General features: G+C 40.3%; 1 protein-coding gene across 1 annotated transcript; it reads left to right on the forward strand.

Annotated features, from left to right (window-relative positions):
- The first annotated feature begins 1 nt into the window (after position 1).
- On the forward strand, positions 2 to 17,893 carry abcb10 (ATP-binding cassette, sub-family B (MDR/TAP), member 10). The gene is made up of 13 exons (XM_012814307.3): positions 2 to 1,358; positions 1,687 to 1,887; positions 2,202 to 2,404; positions 7,055 to 7,189; positions 7,486 to 7,632; positions 8,247 to 8,382; positions 12,443 to 12,538; positions 12,936 to 13,145; positions 14,061 to 14,140; positions 14,572 to 14,752; positions 15,396 to 15,439; positions 15,532 to 15,566; positions 15,924 to 17,893. Exons 1-13 carry the CDS (start codon positions 947 to 949, stop codon positions 16,177 to 16,179), a joined length of 2,136 nt encoding a protein of 711 aa, XP_012669761.2. The 5' UTR covers positions 2 to 946; the 3' UTR covers positions 16,180 to 17,893.
- The last annotated feature ends 628 nt before the right edge of the window (positions 17,894 to 18,521 follow it).

Here is an 18,521-nt window from a genome sequence, read left to right on the forward strand (position 1 = left end):
CAAAGAGTTTTGCTATGTGCGTGGGGAAATAAAAATGAACCAGTGTATTGCAGTAAATGTTGTTATAGGAGGAATTTTGTGGACAACGTGTAACTTAAAATGGTGGCCTTTTAATTAATTTCATGCTGCGCATCGTCGATTACAAACATAAATCACGTACGGGCCCTGTTTAAGTAATAATTGTTTCGCTTGTTTGTGAGTAATTAAACGTTCTATTACAATTATTATTATCATAAAGACAGAAATTCAGCATTTTAAAACTAAAAAGACCATTAACGTGTTTGTTGTGGTTAGATTTAGCAGGAGATGTGTTCGATTGGGCATGCCTGAAAAAGTTGAACTACATGATCGGCCATTGGTTTGAATGCCACACTCATGTAGCTAGTCAGTTTGAACGCTGGATGGTACAGCAGGGTCACCTTTTCGTCTTATGAAACGGTGGATGGTTTTCTTTGAGGATGTTTGTGCATGCGTTTTATTGTTATTGTTGACGTCGTTGAAAGTGTCAAGGGAATATGTTCGACTGAGCTGGACTGTTATCAGTAGACAGATTGTTGTGACAGGGCGTTGGTAACGAACGATAGACGATAGCTGGGCGCAACAAACCTTCTTTTATGTGGCTGTCATGAACAGATAATGTGAAATAACTGTCAAAACGAAGACTATTGCCTTTCCCACTGGGCAGATCTCTAACTACCAACGAGGGATGCAGCTGTTCCGAAGAGACCGGTCACTTCTTTGACATTTGTGTTATATGTATCAGACTAGCATTTCATTCATCTCGTTTACTAATTGTAGCAAGGGAAGTTAAAAATACGTTATCTGTCGTTGACCAGTTTGGTTCGTCCTTTTAAAATATGGTGCATTCGATAATTGTGTGTCAGTTAACATTTTGAGTTGTGTTTCTATGCGGTTGCCCACCTGACAGCTAGGTTTCTCTAACAGGATGAGACTATTTAAGTTGACAAGATGCACAGCAGCGAATCTACTGAAGCGCAGGAACATACACTGCTGTCAAAATCGGACTTACTGGGTGGAAAGTACGGTTCTAAAGGGACCACGAAAGAGACGAGAATACGTCGTGTCACGTCCTCTGCCACTTTATAGTTTTGAGTCAGTCACGTCGCCAATGCCCTGTATTCGACTTGGAGAGGTTTCAGCACCCCACCATGTATGGACACTCTCGACGCACAAACTAAACTATTATAGTACCTCCACTGATTCGAGGCCAGCCACACAAGATGGGGTAGAAATAAAGGACAACAAAACCAAGATTGATAAAAGTCTTATGCCAGTACCATCTGAGGACATCCGACGGCTGTTGCACCTGGCGCACCCGGAGCGGTGGCGCTTGTCTGGTAGGTAGCCTAGATGTAATTTCGGGTGATGGCATGGACGCAACAAAACAGTCATCGTTTTAATTTAATTTGTATTAATGTGCAGAAAGTTTGAATTTGTGGAAGGATTATTGTTATGTTATCATTAACAATTTTTCTGATTCACAAAACTAGTTATGATATATTTCCACGTTTAGGCACATTAGTAGAAGTCTTTTTGTAAAGAGACACTTCAACTTCATGAATCTAGGATAATATGGCCAATTTGGTTGGGTTTTGAGCTACACCTGTTGAAACCGTATGGAATGGCTGTCACCACACCATATTTACCCCACCTTTTCATTCCCAGCGGCTATGGGTTTCCTAGTGGCCTCCAGTGCTGTAACCATGTCAGCTCCCTTTTTCTTGGGGAGAGTTATCGACACCATCTACACCACCCCTGCCGCAGACTTCAGTGCCTCCCTCAGCTCCCTGTGCCTGATGCTGGCCGGAGTGTTCATCTGTGGAGGAGTTGCTAACGCTGCACGGGTGTACCTCATGCAGATCTCAGGTAGACGCCCAGGGTTTCTCCTGTGCTGTTGGCAGAACTGTGAACTATGATAATAGAAAACTACGATGATTAAAAAAACATGCTGTTGGCAGCACTCTGGTAATAAAGACTGTGCTTTTGACGGTGAAGATCAAGTGAAGATTTTATGATAAAACATGATGATAAATATGTTATGAACGTTTTTTTGTCTAGTGGTATGCACTGCTCAAGTTAACTTTTTACTGTTGATGTACTATATCTCAGTTGGGCTCCTGATGGCTATTGTTGCTATTCTGTGACTGACAGATTGTATTGGCATGGCAATCTCTTCACAGGGCAACAGATTGTGCGCAACCTGCGCGAATCTCTCTTCACCTCCATCGTCAGACAGGAAGTCGGGTTCTTTGACAAGACTCGCACTGGGGAACTCATCAACCGCCTGTCGGCCGATACAACCATTGTGGGACGCTCGCTGACGGACAACCTCTCAGACGGCCTGCGCTCAGTCGCCCAGGCAGGAGTGGGTGTCAGTATGATGGTGAGGATGTTTCTCTGCTCCAGTTCTCTGTTTCTGTTCAGTAAATCTGGTCAGTTTGGCTACTACAGATCCCCAGATCGTGAGACTACTGAAATGGGGTATAGTTGGTAGTAGTGGTGCCAGTAGATGTCAGAGTATATGTTGTTGTTATAGTTGTTGTTGTGGCTGCTGTAGCCATAGAGGCAGTATCCACGTTAGGGTGTTAGAGGTGTTTGGAAAGAAGGTGATAATATGTAAGGTTGTACAAAGGCTGTTGTCCTCATGAAGAAATCTCTGATGGTAAGCCTCAAGTATTTTTGATGGCTGAGATGGCTGTAAGCCTCGTAACCCTCAGAAGAAGGGTTTTCAAACAAATCTGTTAATAAGACTTCCTAAGCAGCTGTTCAAATGAGATGCTCTTTTTCAAGAGTAGCCTGTCTAAAGGTTTGATCCTCTTGGGATCTTATCATGAAGGTCTGTTTTGTCCAGCGCCTGTTGCTAAGGTGATCTAATGAGCAGATCACAGGGGGATGAGTTTTCCCCTCATAGTACGCTCAGTGTCGGGGCGAACATCATCTGCCATTTACAGTTTTATAGTCTTAATTACCAGGATCATTTAATTTTGTAATAAAGGTCTTTAAACTGAAGGTGTATGATTAATTATTTGTATTGGTTGTTTCCTGTGAAATGACTGTCAACATTGTGCTTACTCAATTGGTGATCTACAGACTGCTACAATGGCCCCTGTCAGCTGGTCTCAGATAGTGAGTGAACTTAGTTGCCCTTGTTCTATATTTGTACTAGAATAGGGAAGTGTGATAGTTTTATTGTTACAGGAAATGAGAGCCATTATATCTTTCACTTTTCCATCATCTCGTGTGTGGCCTGAGAAACTGGTCTGACAATTGGAAACTTCCTTGTACTGTAACTTATTACAAGAAAATGTCTGGAATTTCACAGATTGTGGCTGATGTATAGTAAACAATGATTACAGCTACTGCTCGTCACACAACCCTGACATCTTGCATGATACACTGCAGAGTTGCATTGTGTAGTCAGCCTTCAAGGAAGCTCCTCCGGTCTTACCTCACAGCCAACTGCAGCCCATTGCAGCTACATGTATCCCCTTTTAAAATCAATTACGTGAGGAGTCTGCTTGTGGCGTAAGGTTGTCAGGCTGGTTGTATTTGTAAAATTGCAAAGCATTTGGATTTATATTTCCATCATAATATACAACCAAACTTTGTCCGATGATGTCCATTTTATGAAATATCATGTGGTGCGACCATCAAGAAACGACCACTTTGGGACAATTATGTTGCAACTTCCTGTTTTTGAATGGATATCATCATTGACCAGTTTGCCAAGGACCCATGGAATCAGCAACAGGTTTGTAACACTCTCAAATTTGGAAAAAAAAATAACCTTTTTAACGGATGGTATGTAGTTGCCATATTTCGATATCATGTGGTGTGACCTCAAAAAAACAATGAATTTTAAGTTATTTCTACAAATATATATTTTGATTATAAATTTCATTGTGACCTTTTGTGCTAAGCTAGGTTGTTTTGTTTAGGTGGCCAATTCTGTGCCTGTAAATTTTGACTGAACTTGAAAATATCATGTGGTGCGACCAAATATCATGTGGTGCGACCAAATATCATGTGTTGCGACCATTGCAAAATGTTTTCCATGATAGATATATGTCCTTGATTGGCAGTTTTTGTGCTTTAATATTCAATTGATGATTTATATGTGTTAAGTACTTTATTTAAGTATTATTTGGAATAGATTTTTATGTAATTTGAGTAATTTTTTTCTAATATTTCAGAAACAACGTTTTAGGTTTAAGCTTTGTACAATATCATGAGAAAAAGCTAAAAATATAATTTAGAGCATGTCATTTCACTTTAGTAATTATGCCTTTATTAGTAATTTATTATTTATTTATGTATTCATTTATTTATAACTGTTTTAATCTATTTGACCAGATGCCAGACAGCCTCCGCCATGATGAGGAGGGAGTGTGGGCACACCTGGAGCCCATACTGAAAGAGCTTCAGGCAACCTGCCCAAAGATTACAGTTCTACATGTAGTCAGTGATGGACCTGTGGTTGAATCCGCTGTAAAGACGTCATGGAGCTTGCGCATAAAGTGAGAAGTCGAGATCCAACTAGCAATCTACCGATTGCTGAACGACTTCTCTACCACCTGAAATCACTCTTACCACAGCACTCCAACAGAACTAGTTCGAATCGGGCACTTCGCCATAACCCTCGTTTGTGTTAAATAACTGTTTTGAAACTTCCGTCTATAATATAAATCTTTTCACGTCAGATTTTCTCATATAGGCTATACACTTTATATTAAAAAAAAAAAACAGTTTTGAACAATGGTCTGATGCAAATAGATTAAGCAGTGATAGATTAAAGTATGGCTTGTTAATGTCATCCCTTTCCTAACCAGCTTCTTAACGATTTAGTTATTGTTGTTGCTGTTATGAAGTGAAGCAGGGTTAATTAGGGTTCAGGCTGAGGTTGCGAGGCGTGGCGTGGGGCAATTACGTCATCGGGTTAGAAAATGTGCGGATCAGGCGTCCACACGAACACGGATGCGCTGGTGGGTTGGAATCTTTCCACTCTTAAGACCGGTTTCAAAAGGTTGCGGATTCAGTGACCCAATCTGCCGGGTTCGTGTGGACGGAGGGCAGATCCGACAACATTTCTTTCCGGATTCAGGCAATCCAGGTTCCGTGTGGACGGGCCCTTAAGATTCACCAGGTTTTGTTTTCACAAGCGGCACAAATAAGTCATAGGGAGGTGTCATGCTTTTGAAGCATGTAGAAATGAAGACATGCCTATGTTACCAGCCAGTAAAAGTAGACCTGAGGGAAACCATGTGCCACACTGAAGATCCCTCAAGCACTCCTGAGCGACCAGGGAGCAAGCTAGTCTTCAAGACCTGAATGGCAAGTTTGATGCGATTTTTATATAAAAATATGTTTATGTAATGTTTGTGTTCATGAAAATTCTATGAATTTTTGAATAAAATCTGGTTTTAATTTATGTTTTGTATGGAATTTATTGTTTATTGATCTCTTTAAACGATAGGAGGTTTTCATATCATTTGGAGCGACCAATAATAGCAATCACTGTATTTAATTCTTAATAAAAAATATCAAATTTTTTGGGCTGAAATATTAATCACTAATACAGTATGCTTAAGTAAATGGTATTTTTTTTTTTTTAAATCTATCAGTTTTATGCGCTTTACAGGAAAAATACGTCTAAACTACATTTAAGAAGGGGACTTAAGACATAATAGAACAAAAATATGAGATCATTATGTACAAAAACTCAAAAGAAATGCAAATACTGTCTCTAAACACTTTATATTACTGATAACTTGTTTAAAAAATGTTAAGTATGTTAAGGAAATTAATTAGTTTTAAGATAAATCACGGTCGCACCACATGACATTTTTTAAGGCCATGGCCAATTTATCTAGATGAAAAATTAAGTGATTTTAGTGATTTAACATTTTAATATGAATTTACGTGTACACAACATTCTAAATGTTTGAAAAATTGCAATAGATATTCTTATTTTTTGTATTTCAAAATTGGCCTGTTGAAAATCCTTATACGTCATTGACCCAGATGGCAATTGTGTACCCTGCTCTAATGAAATTACATTCCAGCTCCTGAACTCCTTCCACTCATCGCAGACATTTACTGAATTAGCAAGCGCTATGGGGACCGCCAAGCCAGTGGCACAAAAATGCAAGGATATATTCATAGTATTGTGTTCCATGTTATAGATATTGTTCAGTCAAACATTCTGCCATCATCAGCTTCATTTTGTGGCAGCAATCACCCATGAAAGGTTTGCTTATCAGTGCAGCACGAATTGGGTTATTAAATGAAATGCCAGTGACCAGAAAGAATCACCATTAGCATCCATATTGTAGAGTTCTATTCTATAGTGGAAAGAAGTGTACTCTGGAGATACTCTGATGACAATGTGTTTGTGTGTCACTAACGGAAGAAGAAGTAGTTATTCAGTCGGATTTTTCATTTTTCTTTAGAGTGTGAGGATACTTGTACATTTCACCGTTTGCATACCCTGAATCTGATATTGTTAAAATTATGTTTACTTCTGATAGATATTGTAATTCCATGTTTGTACGTTGAACCAGTAATTATGTACAAATGTATTAGAGGACAAGAATTTCAGTGATTCTAACTGAGTTTTGACCTCCGACAACACTGGTACATTTTTTTGCTGTCAGCCAGTTGATGAAAAGCTAACAATGGTTTCATGACTCTCTATGAGACATACATTCACACCTTGTTTGATGTCTCAGGAAATTTTGTTGTTGCCCTTTCCCATACTTTCCACTGCACCGCAGTGAGCCAATATTTTGATTGTTTCCGAATGACGTTAAGAATGGGTTGTGACTCATCCATTGTTGTGAATGCATTGTATAACAGCAGAGGGGGCTGTAACAAGAACAGAACCTTTGCTTAAAACTTCGTCAAATCCATTAAAAGTGTGCGTGGAAGAGACGTCTTTTATGAAAAGGCATTCAACCATGAAGACATGATTACCTGGAATGTACTGCTAACATTGTTTGTTGTCTGTCTCTCGCCCCTGTCTACTTCCTCGTAGTTTTACGTGTCCCCCAGTCTGGCTGCGTTTGTGCTGATGATTGTGCCGCCCATGGCTGGCCTGGCCGTGATCTACGGCAGATACCTGCGCTCCATCTCCAAACGCACCCAGGATTCGCTGGCTGAGGCCACACAGGTAAACAAAAGTTGTTTTGGGTGTTGGAAAACTGCCAGGGGCTGTTTTTTCTGACAAAAGAGACTGGCACAAAAGTGAACAGGGCCCTGTTGAAAGACGTCATTGTCATCTTCAGAATTGAAATGGAGGTGTAATTTACTTCCCCCAGTCTCGCTCACCCCACCTCTTCTTTTTGTTGCCTTTTCTCAACATGCCTATTCACTCTTCTCTCTCTCTGCTCAATCCCCACTTCTCCTCCCTCCCGCCCTCTCACTCTCTTTTTCTCTTTCCCTCTCTCCGTCCCATCTCTGTCTCAGCTGGCCGAGGAGAGGATCAGTAACCTGAGAACGGTGCGAGCGTTTGGGAAGGAGCGGAGCGAGGTGGAGAAGTACGTGGAAAGGATCAACTACGTCTTCCAGCTGGCCAAGAAGGAGGCTGTGCTGAGGGCCGGCTTCTTTGGGATGGTGAGTGGCCTAAACATGACTCGGGCCTGGAACCTCTCAAGTGCTCTCCAAACTCACTCACTCTTTCAAACTGACGCACATCTCACTCTCAGTTTCAGTCCAAACGTAGTCTCTTATGATATAGCCTATTCTCTCCACTCTCTTTCAATAATTTGGACTCACTTCTGACCTACCCCTTGTAGGTGTAAACTTACTTGGCCAATAAACATGATTCTGATTCTGAATAGTTTGGTCTCACTTCATAACTACTCCTCCACTAAGTCACACTCACTCCATTTCACTGTACCATTCCAAACTCACTCACTCACTCTCTCTCTCTCTTATTCTGTCCATCATTTTCATTACTTCTCAGTCTCTCTGTCCAACCTTCCTAAGCTCTCTCTGACTGTCTGACTACAGAAGCCCAAACCTGTAGAGATATAACACAATAACACATCTTGTGTCATCTTGTTGCCCACCAGAACAGCCTGTTCCCACTGCAGTTTTTGGTTTCCTGAGACAGTGTAAAGACTAGGTTTACCAATACTAACACAATCCACCCTCTTTTACCCTTTTTTAACGTTTGTTGTTCTCTTTTCTCTGTGTGTGTGTGCGTGTGTGTTTGTTTTAAACAGACTGGCCTCAGTGGAAACATCATGATCCTGTCGGTGCTCTACAAGGGTGGCTTGCTGACTGCCAGTGAACAGATGACTGTGGGAGAGCTTTCCTCTTTCCTCATGTATACCTTCTGGGTGGGCATCAGCGTTGCAGGTGTGTGTGTTTGTATGTTTGTGTGGTGCGTCTGTGTACATGTATTTATAGGTGGGTTAGGGTCTTTGCGATGGTGCAAACAATGTGGAAACAAATTAAATGAAACAAAAAATGTGCAAAATGCAGTATAGGTCTTCCATTTTAATCAGTTGTTGCCATGACAATGAAGGTCTTGTACCTCCCCACAATAGAGAATGGCACTGATGGAGCAATGCACGGTATTCCCCACATTGTTTGCTTCGTTTTGTTTCATGGAATTCCCCCCTCAGATATGCCAAAGAACATTTCCCACCTCACCAAGTAGCCAAACTGGCTTTTCAGTTGTGTCTCTCATTTTATCTTCTTTGTGTAGTTTTATCTGCACATATCAGTGTAGTGGCAATGATTTCCTGGAATGTTTTCATTCTGAAATTGTAGTCATAACTTAATCAGATGAAATTATTATATCTTGGCATCTAAGGAGCGGCAAGGCAGGTTTATTGGTATATAACTTTTCTAGACAAAAATACAATTCGACATGTGTATGTAAAACATTTGGCAAAGCATGATGGACATTCAAATTCATTGTGGCACTGAAAGGTCAATTGATAAGGGAAGTATAAATCATAACAGTAATAATGATCATAATAATTCAGTGTTGAAATAAACATTTGGAAGATCATGAAGGACATAAAAAGGGAATTGTGGCACTAAGGAGTTGATTGGGAAGGGCATTGAAAATTAGTTACAGTAATAACAATAACACACTTTTATCCAAAGCAATTTACAGAACATATATTTTTTTTAAATGAACAAAAACAGTATTAATTAATAATCAAATAACAACGACAATAATATATATATATTATTTTATATTGAATTGAATTGAACTGAATTATATATTATTATCAATTATGACAAAATATGAATATATACTGTATATACATTTCTGGTGTATTTAACATCAATAACCACAAAATCTTAATTGAGCCTTTCATGGACCTCAAGGATACATTTATAAATTAGAATAGTCATGCTAAAAGTATAAGATCTACTAAAGGATCGTAATGAAAAGTATCCTTAATGACACATGAATTAAATTCAATTCAATTCAATTCAATTCAATTCAATTCAATTCCCAAAGTACATGCTAGAGGGAGTGACTCTCTCCCACAGAAACCACTTTTTCTCAGCTGCTTGAAACGCCTTGTTGGAAGATGATGCAATCTTGTAACACAATCCATGTTGCTCGCCTAGCTGACCAATCAGAACACACTGGGCTCATTGGGAGGGAGGGTTTAAAGACACAGGAGCTCTAACAGAGCATTTCAGACGGAGAGTGAAGAGTAAAGTATCAGAAAAATTATACTTTTGTTTTTGGAATATTGAAGCATGTAAAACGATTCTAGTAGACCCCAAAAATAAAACACTGAAAATGAGCATTAGAGGTCCTCTTTAAATAGCTATAGTTGGTGGTATCACAGCTACTTTCACTGGTGAATGATATTCCCCTACATTGTTGATTCCTGGAATTCCCCACTCAAATATTCTCTATCTCATTTAAGTAGCCAAACTGGCATGCTTTGCATTTTTTTGCAATAGTACCCCTTTTTCCATCAAATGATCTGCACATATCAGTGCTGTGGTTCTCTTATGATCTTTTAAAATAGTTTTATTTTCAAATAACCAAAGTAAGAATATTGACCAGTGCATTATTAGATGAGGTGGCTGTGTCTTAGTGCTGCGTCTGTGTGGTGTGTAAGGAATGACTGAGCAAATGTACTTTTTTCACACAAAGACAATTCAAAGTGTTTGGATAAAACCTTTGCAAGAGCATGGAATACATGAAAAGTCATTCTAGAACTGAGGGAGTGACTGATAGAGGCAGTAAAAAGTAATAATAGTAACGATGATGATGATATGAACTCAAGTATACTTTACAGACAAAGAAAGAGGTGATACAAGTTATACAGGATATACAAAACAATGATAATGGAAATCATGGTTAATGCTCAAGAAAGCAACCAATGACATAAATGGTGTCATACAGAAAAGTTTCACTCAGTTCAGTGACCTCTGCACAAACATTTAGTGTGTAAGGGAAGTGGTAACAGGAGTACATTCCACACTTTCACCCAGAATAAACTCTTAATCAGCGATCACTAACACAGACTAAGCAGAGTTAGAAGTACTAAAGTGGGTTGGGCTAGTGAAAGAGAAATGAGAAGACCTGCTCTTGTGCTCTTGCATACTTACTGTTTTGGGTCACAAGCTTTCATAAGAACTCAGATTGTGTAGATCTTTCCGAGAACCACACAAGCAATAAATCAGACGATCATTACCGGTAGTCAAGGCCGTGTCATTTATGAGACTTAGCTTGTTAGCCTTGTGACAGAGGACTAACACTATTTTATAGCTACTTTACCTCCATGGCCAAAGGTGGCTGTTACCACTAAATGGGTTTCCAGGATCATGTATGTAATCCTCTGCTTTATATATACAGTGGGGAAAATAAGTATTTGAACCCCTGCCGATTTCGCAAGTTTGGCCACTTGCAAAGAAATTTGTGATCTATAATTGTAATAGTAGGTGTATTTTAACAGTGAGAAACAGAATATCAACAAAAAAATCCAGAAAACTGCATTTTATAACATTTATGACTTAATTTGCATTTGATGCAGAAAATAAGTATTTGACACCCCTAGCAAAACATGACTTAGTACTTGGTGGAATAACCCTTGTTGGCAAGCACAGACGTCAGACTTTTCTTGTAGTTGGTCACCAGGTTTACACACATCTCAGGAGGGATTTTGGTCCATTCCTCTTTGCAGATCCTCTCCAAATCCTTAAGGTTGCGTTTTCAATGGGAGGGAATGAGGGAATGAGGTTCAAGCCCAATATTCCACGTTGCATGGCCCCATCCATAGTCCCCTCGATGCAGTGGAGTCGTCCTGTACCCTTGGCAGAGAAACAGCCCCAAAGCATAATGTTTCCACCTCCATGCTTGACGGTGGGGATGGTGTTCTTGGGGTCATATTCAGCATTCTTCCCCCTCTAAATGCGGCAAGTCGAGTTGATGCCAAAGAGCTTGATTTTGGTCTTATCTGACCACATCCTGTCTCCCAATCCTCCTTAGAATCATTCAAGTGTTCATTGGCAAACTTCAGACGGCCCTGTACATGTGCTTCCTTGAGCAGGGGGACCTTGCGAGTGCTGCAGTACTTCAAACCATTACGGCGTAGTGTGTTGCCAATAGTTTTCTTGGTGACTGTGGTCTCAGCTGCCTTGAGATCATTCACAAGCTCCCCCTGTGTAGTTCTGGGGTTATTCTGCACCTTTCGGATGATCACCGATACCGCACGAGGGGATATCTTGCATGGAGCCCCAGACCTAGAGCGATTGACAGTTGTTTGGTGTTGCTTCCATTTATGAATAATCGCACCAATAGTTGTCTGCTTCTCACTAAGCTGCTTGCCGATGGTTTTGTAACCCATTCCAGCCTTGTGCAGGTCTACAATCTTATCTCTGACGTCCTTGGTCAACTCTTTGGTCTTGCCCATGGTGGTGAGGTTGAAGGTGTGAAGTCTGATTCTTTGGACAGGTTTCTTTTATACACGTCACCAGTTGAGATCAGGTGTACCTTGTTAGGCCTAATGAGGACTAATTTGTGTGCTTCTTGGGCACATAACTGGTCATTGGGAGCCAGACTTCTTGCTGTTTGCTTGGGGGTTCAAATACTTATTTTCTGCATCAAATACAAATAAAGTCATAAATGTTATAAAATGCAGTTTTCTGGATTTTTTTTGTTGATATTCTGTTTCTCACTGTTAAAATACACCTACCATTACAATTATAGATCACAAATTTCTTTGCAAGTGGCCAAACTTGCGAAATCGGCAGGGGTTCAAATACTTATTTTCCCCACTGTAGTGCCGTCCAAACATGGGAATACTGATAGAAATATACAGATATTACTTGACGTAATCACACGGCAGTACCAAAGCATCAGCGATATTACAAGGTGCCTCAGGTTCACTGAAGTTCAGGCCTTTACTGATGTTTTTACTTTTCTTCCTGAAAGGTTTCAGCTCCTTCTACTCAGAGCTGATGAAAGGCTTTGGTGCTGGAGCCAGACTGTGGGAACTAGTGGACAGGAAACCAGAGTTTCCCCTCGATGGTGAGTATGCCTTAACAAGTCTTACTGTCCTGCACTCATTATTACACCATACTGTGTGGTTAGAATCATGCACCAACATTTCACTTCATAGCTTAGTATAGTTGATCTAGTAGGAGTTTTGGTGAATAATCTGGCCAAATGTAAAATAACATTATGTATGTTACTTTCAGACAATAGTATTTGGATCTCTGTAGGAATCCACTGTTACCCATGGTGGAAAACCTTTACTTAACAATAATAGCAATTGTTGCAACATCATAGCTACATCCTGTTTTTTAAGAGACTAAGCCTTACCTCACTCCCTCCCTCCACCCCTTCCCCCCCTTTCTGTCTTTCCATCACTTGTTCTCTCTCTCTCTCTCTCTCTCTCTCTCTCTCTCTCTCTCTCTCTCCTCAGAGGGTATATCTTTGAGGCCGGAGCAGTTCAAGGGCCAGCTGCAGTTCCACAACGTGTCCTTCGCCTACCCGACCCGCAAAGAAGCACCCATCTTCCAGGACCTGAGCCTGGTGGTGCCGGCTGGATCCGTCATGGCTGTGGTGGGGCCCAGCGGGTCGGGCAAGTCCACAATGGTGTCCCTGCTGCTGCGCCTGTATGACCCAGACTCTGGTAAGGCACACCAGGAGGAGATGATGCACCTCAACACAGACCTAATTTCACTGCAAAAATTCAGCTTTCAAAAACAAGAAAGAAAAGTAATAAAATGGGGGATATATTACTTGAAATAAGCTAAATGATCTGTCAACAGAACGGGAAAATTTGACTTACCAAGATTGTTTTTTAAAAGAACCCAAATATATCTTAAAACTAAGCTGGCCAGACTAAAAAGAAGTACATTTGTCTTAATTCTGACTTTGACAAAGCAGTTTTGTACTTGTCAGTGGTGATCAAACTAGTTTCAACCATTAACTTGCTCAGAACCAGTAATAAAATCTCAGTAACAAGTTATAATACCTTATTAAGATATTTAAGGACTGAAACGCTTGTCAGACAAAAAACAAGCATATATTGCCTCGATTTAAGATACTAAGATTTAAAAATGTTCAGTGTTGTCATTGCAATATTCATCTATTGTGCACTTTCAGCAAACTCCAGCATGCATGTTTTATCAGTGTGCCGTGTGCCAATTATTCCCTCTCAGTGAAATGGCTTGGTTAGTCTTGCTGCAGTTCTTCAGTACAGACATAGTAAATGGATTGTTTTTAAGTTGAAGATCCTAGTCATATGTACTCATACATACATACATACCGGTACTTCCTCTTCACATTTCGTCACATCTTAGCATCTGGCCTCCATAGGGTTTTAATTTAAGGCTGTACCCTATGAGAGAGTTTTTTTTTTTTACTGCTTTTTTGGGTTCAGTTGCAGAGGTCTCAGTAGTACAGTCCTTTAGGCCTATGTCATTTAGCGCTAGGGTACCAAAGTGATTTATAGGCTGCTGGCCCCTGTGTGAAGATGATTATTTAAAGGCATCTGTTGTTAGCAGCATAGGAGACATAACATGCTGTCGCCCTGCTGTCACAGGTATGATCACTATTGATGGCAGAGATGTGCGGGAACTTAATCCTTACTGGCTGAGGAGTCATATTGGAACTGTCAGTCAGGTAAGTCCACCAATTAAAATACTCAAAAATGTTTAAAGATAACATGTTTATGCTTCAGAAGATAGAAAAGAAGTTCCAAAGCTTTTCAAAAGGTCCTTGAAACCAGACATGTGCTCCTTCAGCTGTTCCAACACAGTGTCTGGGAGGCAGACGCTGTCTGAACAGCTGAAGGACATTTGTCTGACGCATCCTGTTTTTTTACGGCTTTGTTTACAATTTTGGAACTTGTTTGCTATCTTTATTACTTACTTCTATACACTACTTCATCTTGGGATTTATCCTTTTAAAAAAGTATAGTAACAGTTTTCAGCATATTTATTACGTTTTCAAGTATAAATGTGTAGTTACAAATGACGATTTACTTTTGTTAAAACCTACGTATTTGTCTCCATGTGTGTATTTGTGTGTGTGTGTGTGTGTGTGTGCTGCAGGAGCCTGTGCTCTTCTCCAGCTCCATAGCAGAGAACATAGCATACGGTGCAGTGGACCCCAGGAATGTCACAGCTCAGGACATCTACCGTGCTGCCCAGATCGCCAATGCTCACGACTTTGTTCAAGGCTTCCCCAAAGGCTTTGACACCATGGTGGGAGAGAAGGGCATTCTTCTGTCAGGTATGGGAAAAAACTGTTGTGTTCATTGCATTTTCTTTTGAATTTGAATATCGTTATTAATATTGATGTTGTTGTTACTGTAACTACTACTGCTAATCATAATAATTAGTTGATATGCCTGTCTGTCTGCATGGGTGCATGTATTTATTGTTCTCAGAGAGAAATTTGTCTTGTATTGAAATTACCCACAAATGGACATTGCTACAGACTTTCTAAATCGATCAAAACGGTGAAATTACAAAAAATAGCAACTTTCAATTACAATCAAATACCCTCTTGTATAATCTCAGTAATGAAATGATGTTTGCAGATGTAAAGAAATTATATCATTTACAACACTATTAAATATCACTTTTTTTAAACTGAGAGTGCAATGAGGAAAGGAAGGATTTAAATGTCTCCCTCATGTGGATTGAAAAACCCACCTTTGTCATTTTATCTTCAAGTGTTCTCATTGTCTGTTGACTTTCCCTTCATTGAAATCCCTAACCAGATTTGCGGTGTTCGCCACATTAGAATTTGATTAGACTCAATTTCACAAAAGCTTAATCTTCTAATTAGGTGATTACTTGTCTGATTTAGTGACAACTTAACCTTTAAATTTGTGTCCGTATTAAATGTCATGTCTAATCCCTCCTGACAGGTGGTCAGAAACAAAGAATTGCCATAGCAAGAGCTCTGCTTAAGGTAAGCGATTCTTTCACTTGACTTATGTTTTACTATGTGTGTATGTGTATGTATGTCAGTGCAAAACTTAAATCCCTTTTCATTTTCTTCAGAACCCCAAGATACTCCTTCTTGATGAAGCTACAAGGTAGGAGCACCTGTGCAATATATTTGTAAAATTCTACATTCCTGTCTTTCGTATATTGTCAATCTAAATTATTTAACCATCTTTCCCACCCCTCCAATCTTTGCATCGATCTCCTGCTCTCTCTCTCTCTCTTTCAATTACCCCTTACTCTGTCTTTCTCTCTGTCTTCCTTTTTGCTGTCCTCTTTCCTCTTTTGTTCCTCACACATCTTGCCTTCTCCTTCCATTTCCATATCTCCTCTTCTCTCCAACTCTTTTTGTGTCCTCTGTGTCACTCTCTCATCTTTTTTTTACCCGCTCACTCTGACCCCATCTTTCTCTATACCCCCCCCCCCCCCCCCCCCCCGCCCTCCCTCAGTGCATTGGATTCAGAGAATGAGTACCTGGTGCAGGAGGCACTGGAGCGTCTGATGGTGGGCCGCACGGTGCTCATCATCGCCCACCGCCTCTCCACCATCCAGAACGCCGATGCTGTCGCCGTGCTGGACAAGCACCGCGTCGTTGAGTGCGGTCGCCACGCCGAGTTGCTAAGCAACCGCGATGGACTTTTCCGGAGGCTGATGGAGAAGCAGGCCTTCATGCATGACGAGCAGAAACAGATCCTGTGTAAATAAGGCATCATGATGCCCCCCACCCCAACCCCCAGAGAGTATGAACTGAGACTGGTCAAAGGTCTCCAGGACCACAGACTGATGGTGAAGTATCTGGCTGTATTTGTTTCTAGCACATATAGATTCTTCAGAGGCTGAAGTACAGTCATGGGGCTGCCTGAAGCTGACCGGTGCTTTGGGGTCGGAGTGGGGAGGGTTTTTTTTTTTCCCTGATATATTTAAAAATAGGGTAAGGGAGGTTTGGAAAACTACTCTTTGACAAAGGGAAAAGAAGATGAACCATGCTTGAAGACCTCCTCAACAGCAAGAAGACCGTAAGGAAAGTGCTACAGGACATCACGCACCGCGCCAGTCAGTCTGTGCGTCCACTTATCAAACCTGCCTTATTTTTATTTGCTCCTGAGATACTGAAAGACACACACACAGTATGCCACGTTTTTATGACTGCACAATGTATTTTTATGTTGTATCCAAAAACTTGAAAGCTACTGTACAGTATATGATGGTCTGCTGTTGGAACACTACACAGTGGCCCCTAGGTGTGAAGGCTTTATTTGACGGGTTTCAACTGTACACTCCCAATTATAACACACAGCATTATTATGTTGTTATTGGCCTTTGTAAAACATACCTTGTTTTTTTTCTTCTTCTTCAGCTAGCCTTTCCAACATTCCAGGTTGTCAAAGAAATTACAGTGATTTTGGCACAGTTGCTGGAAGTCTTTTTAATGGCGTTTGCACGTCCAGTGCACTCTGAAACTCTTAGGATCAGCTGATCGTGAATTTGGAATTGTCTGTAATGGCTGACAACCTTTGTGCATTGATTGATCAGATTCCTGTCCTCTCCTCTCTGGTCATGTTTAATTCTGGGTGACAGAGCTAAGAAAGATCCCGTTACACTGGCAGACCTCAGTAAGTTCACTGCAAATCAGCTAAATGACTGCAGATTTAAAAGATAAATCAACCACAAGTGCTGACAGTGATATTATCGCCACTTCTGTTGTGTTCCACTCAGTGAACTGAGCTGCTGCAAGGCGGCCCCTGTGCAAGGCTGTGTAGTCATGGAACCCACTGGCTGTACCAAACTCCAACCACTAGTTGTTTTGATGACAAAATTGGACAAGACTGGAATTGTATAATCAATTTCATTTCCTACATTTTTATATTTTAGCCAAGTGGCTATTTCTGTAGCCAAGTGTTTAAGTTAATATGTGTTAGTATGTGCATATCCTCATCACAAAATGCTTGAGTGACAGCTGTATAGCTGTGCAACAGGGTCAGTATGCCACAGTTTCACTGAATTTTATAGAGAAAAACTTTTTATATAGAAAAAAACGAATGTCGTGCCTAGAATGCAAATACTATGTGTCTCTTTTTGGATGCTTCTTTGTGGCCACGCCATAATTTGTTAGCAATAGATGAACAATAACAAGGACAACCTGTCTTTGTTTTTATACATCCATTAGAGTAAAGTGAGTACAAAGGAACACAATTCCTATTAACTGAGCAAGTTACTGCACTGGCTTGAATGACGCACACTTTATTGACAGCTTAAAAAAAGAAGTATATGTCTGAAGTATATATATGTTGAATATCATACGTATCAACCCGTCTCTATTTTTTATGTATGAGCAGAGAAATTATTTAATCAATATGAAGATAGTTTTGTGTGATAAATTATTAGGTATTGAAGTATAAATTAAAAATGTACTGCTGAATTTGTCATCAAATCTACAGTGTGGTCCTTTCCATAGATTTTAATTTGTAAGGGATTTTGTTACATTGTTTTACCAGAGGACTGTTGTTTCATAAGATCACCACAAGGGGGTTCTGTTGTTATGGATGCAATGTGAACAGTGAACATTGTGGCCTGTGTGTTGATGAATGTGAATCTTCTCTTCTCCCATATCAGACTGTTTCAGTGGGTCTCATCTACACATTTACACATTTACCTTGGTTGAGGTTAGCAGTGCCATGCACACAGTTGATGAAAATAAAGAGATACTGAAGTAGTGCATCATAACAGGAAAGTGATAAGGACTTGGATAAGAACTCGAAAATCAGTTCTACTGTTCAAAAATCAGTTCTACTAACCTTTTGAGAACGTTTGCTAGAGAGACATTGCTTATTGTCTTTGCATGAAAATCCTACTCCTGCATCAACGGTTTCCTGACCCAGTTCAGTGTGTGTCAGTGTGCCTGTTTCCCCATCAACAGTGCAGAGTGCATGCGACCCCTGGAAACCACCCGTTGCCATTTCGTCTCCTGTGCCTGCTCTGGTGAGGAAAATCCTTCCCTATTAGGACTCAAGGTTTGAAGTGGTCCTCTGATCAGCCGAGCGGGTAAG

This window comes from Clupea harengus, chromosome 13 (assembly GCF_900700415.2).
Source record: "Clupea harengus chromosome 13, Ch_v2.0.2, whole genome shotgun sequence".
Lineage (NCBI taxonomy): Eukaryota > Metazoa > Chordata > Actinopteri > Clupeiformes > Clupeidae > Clupea > Clupea harengus.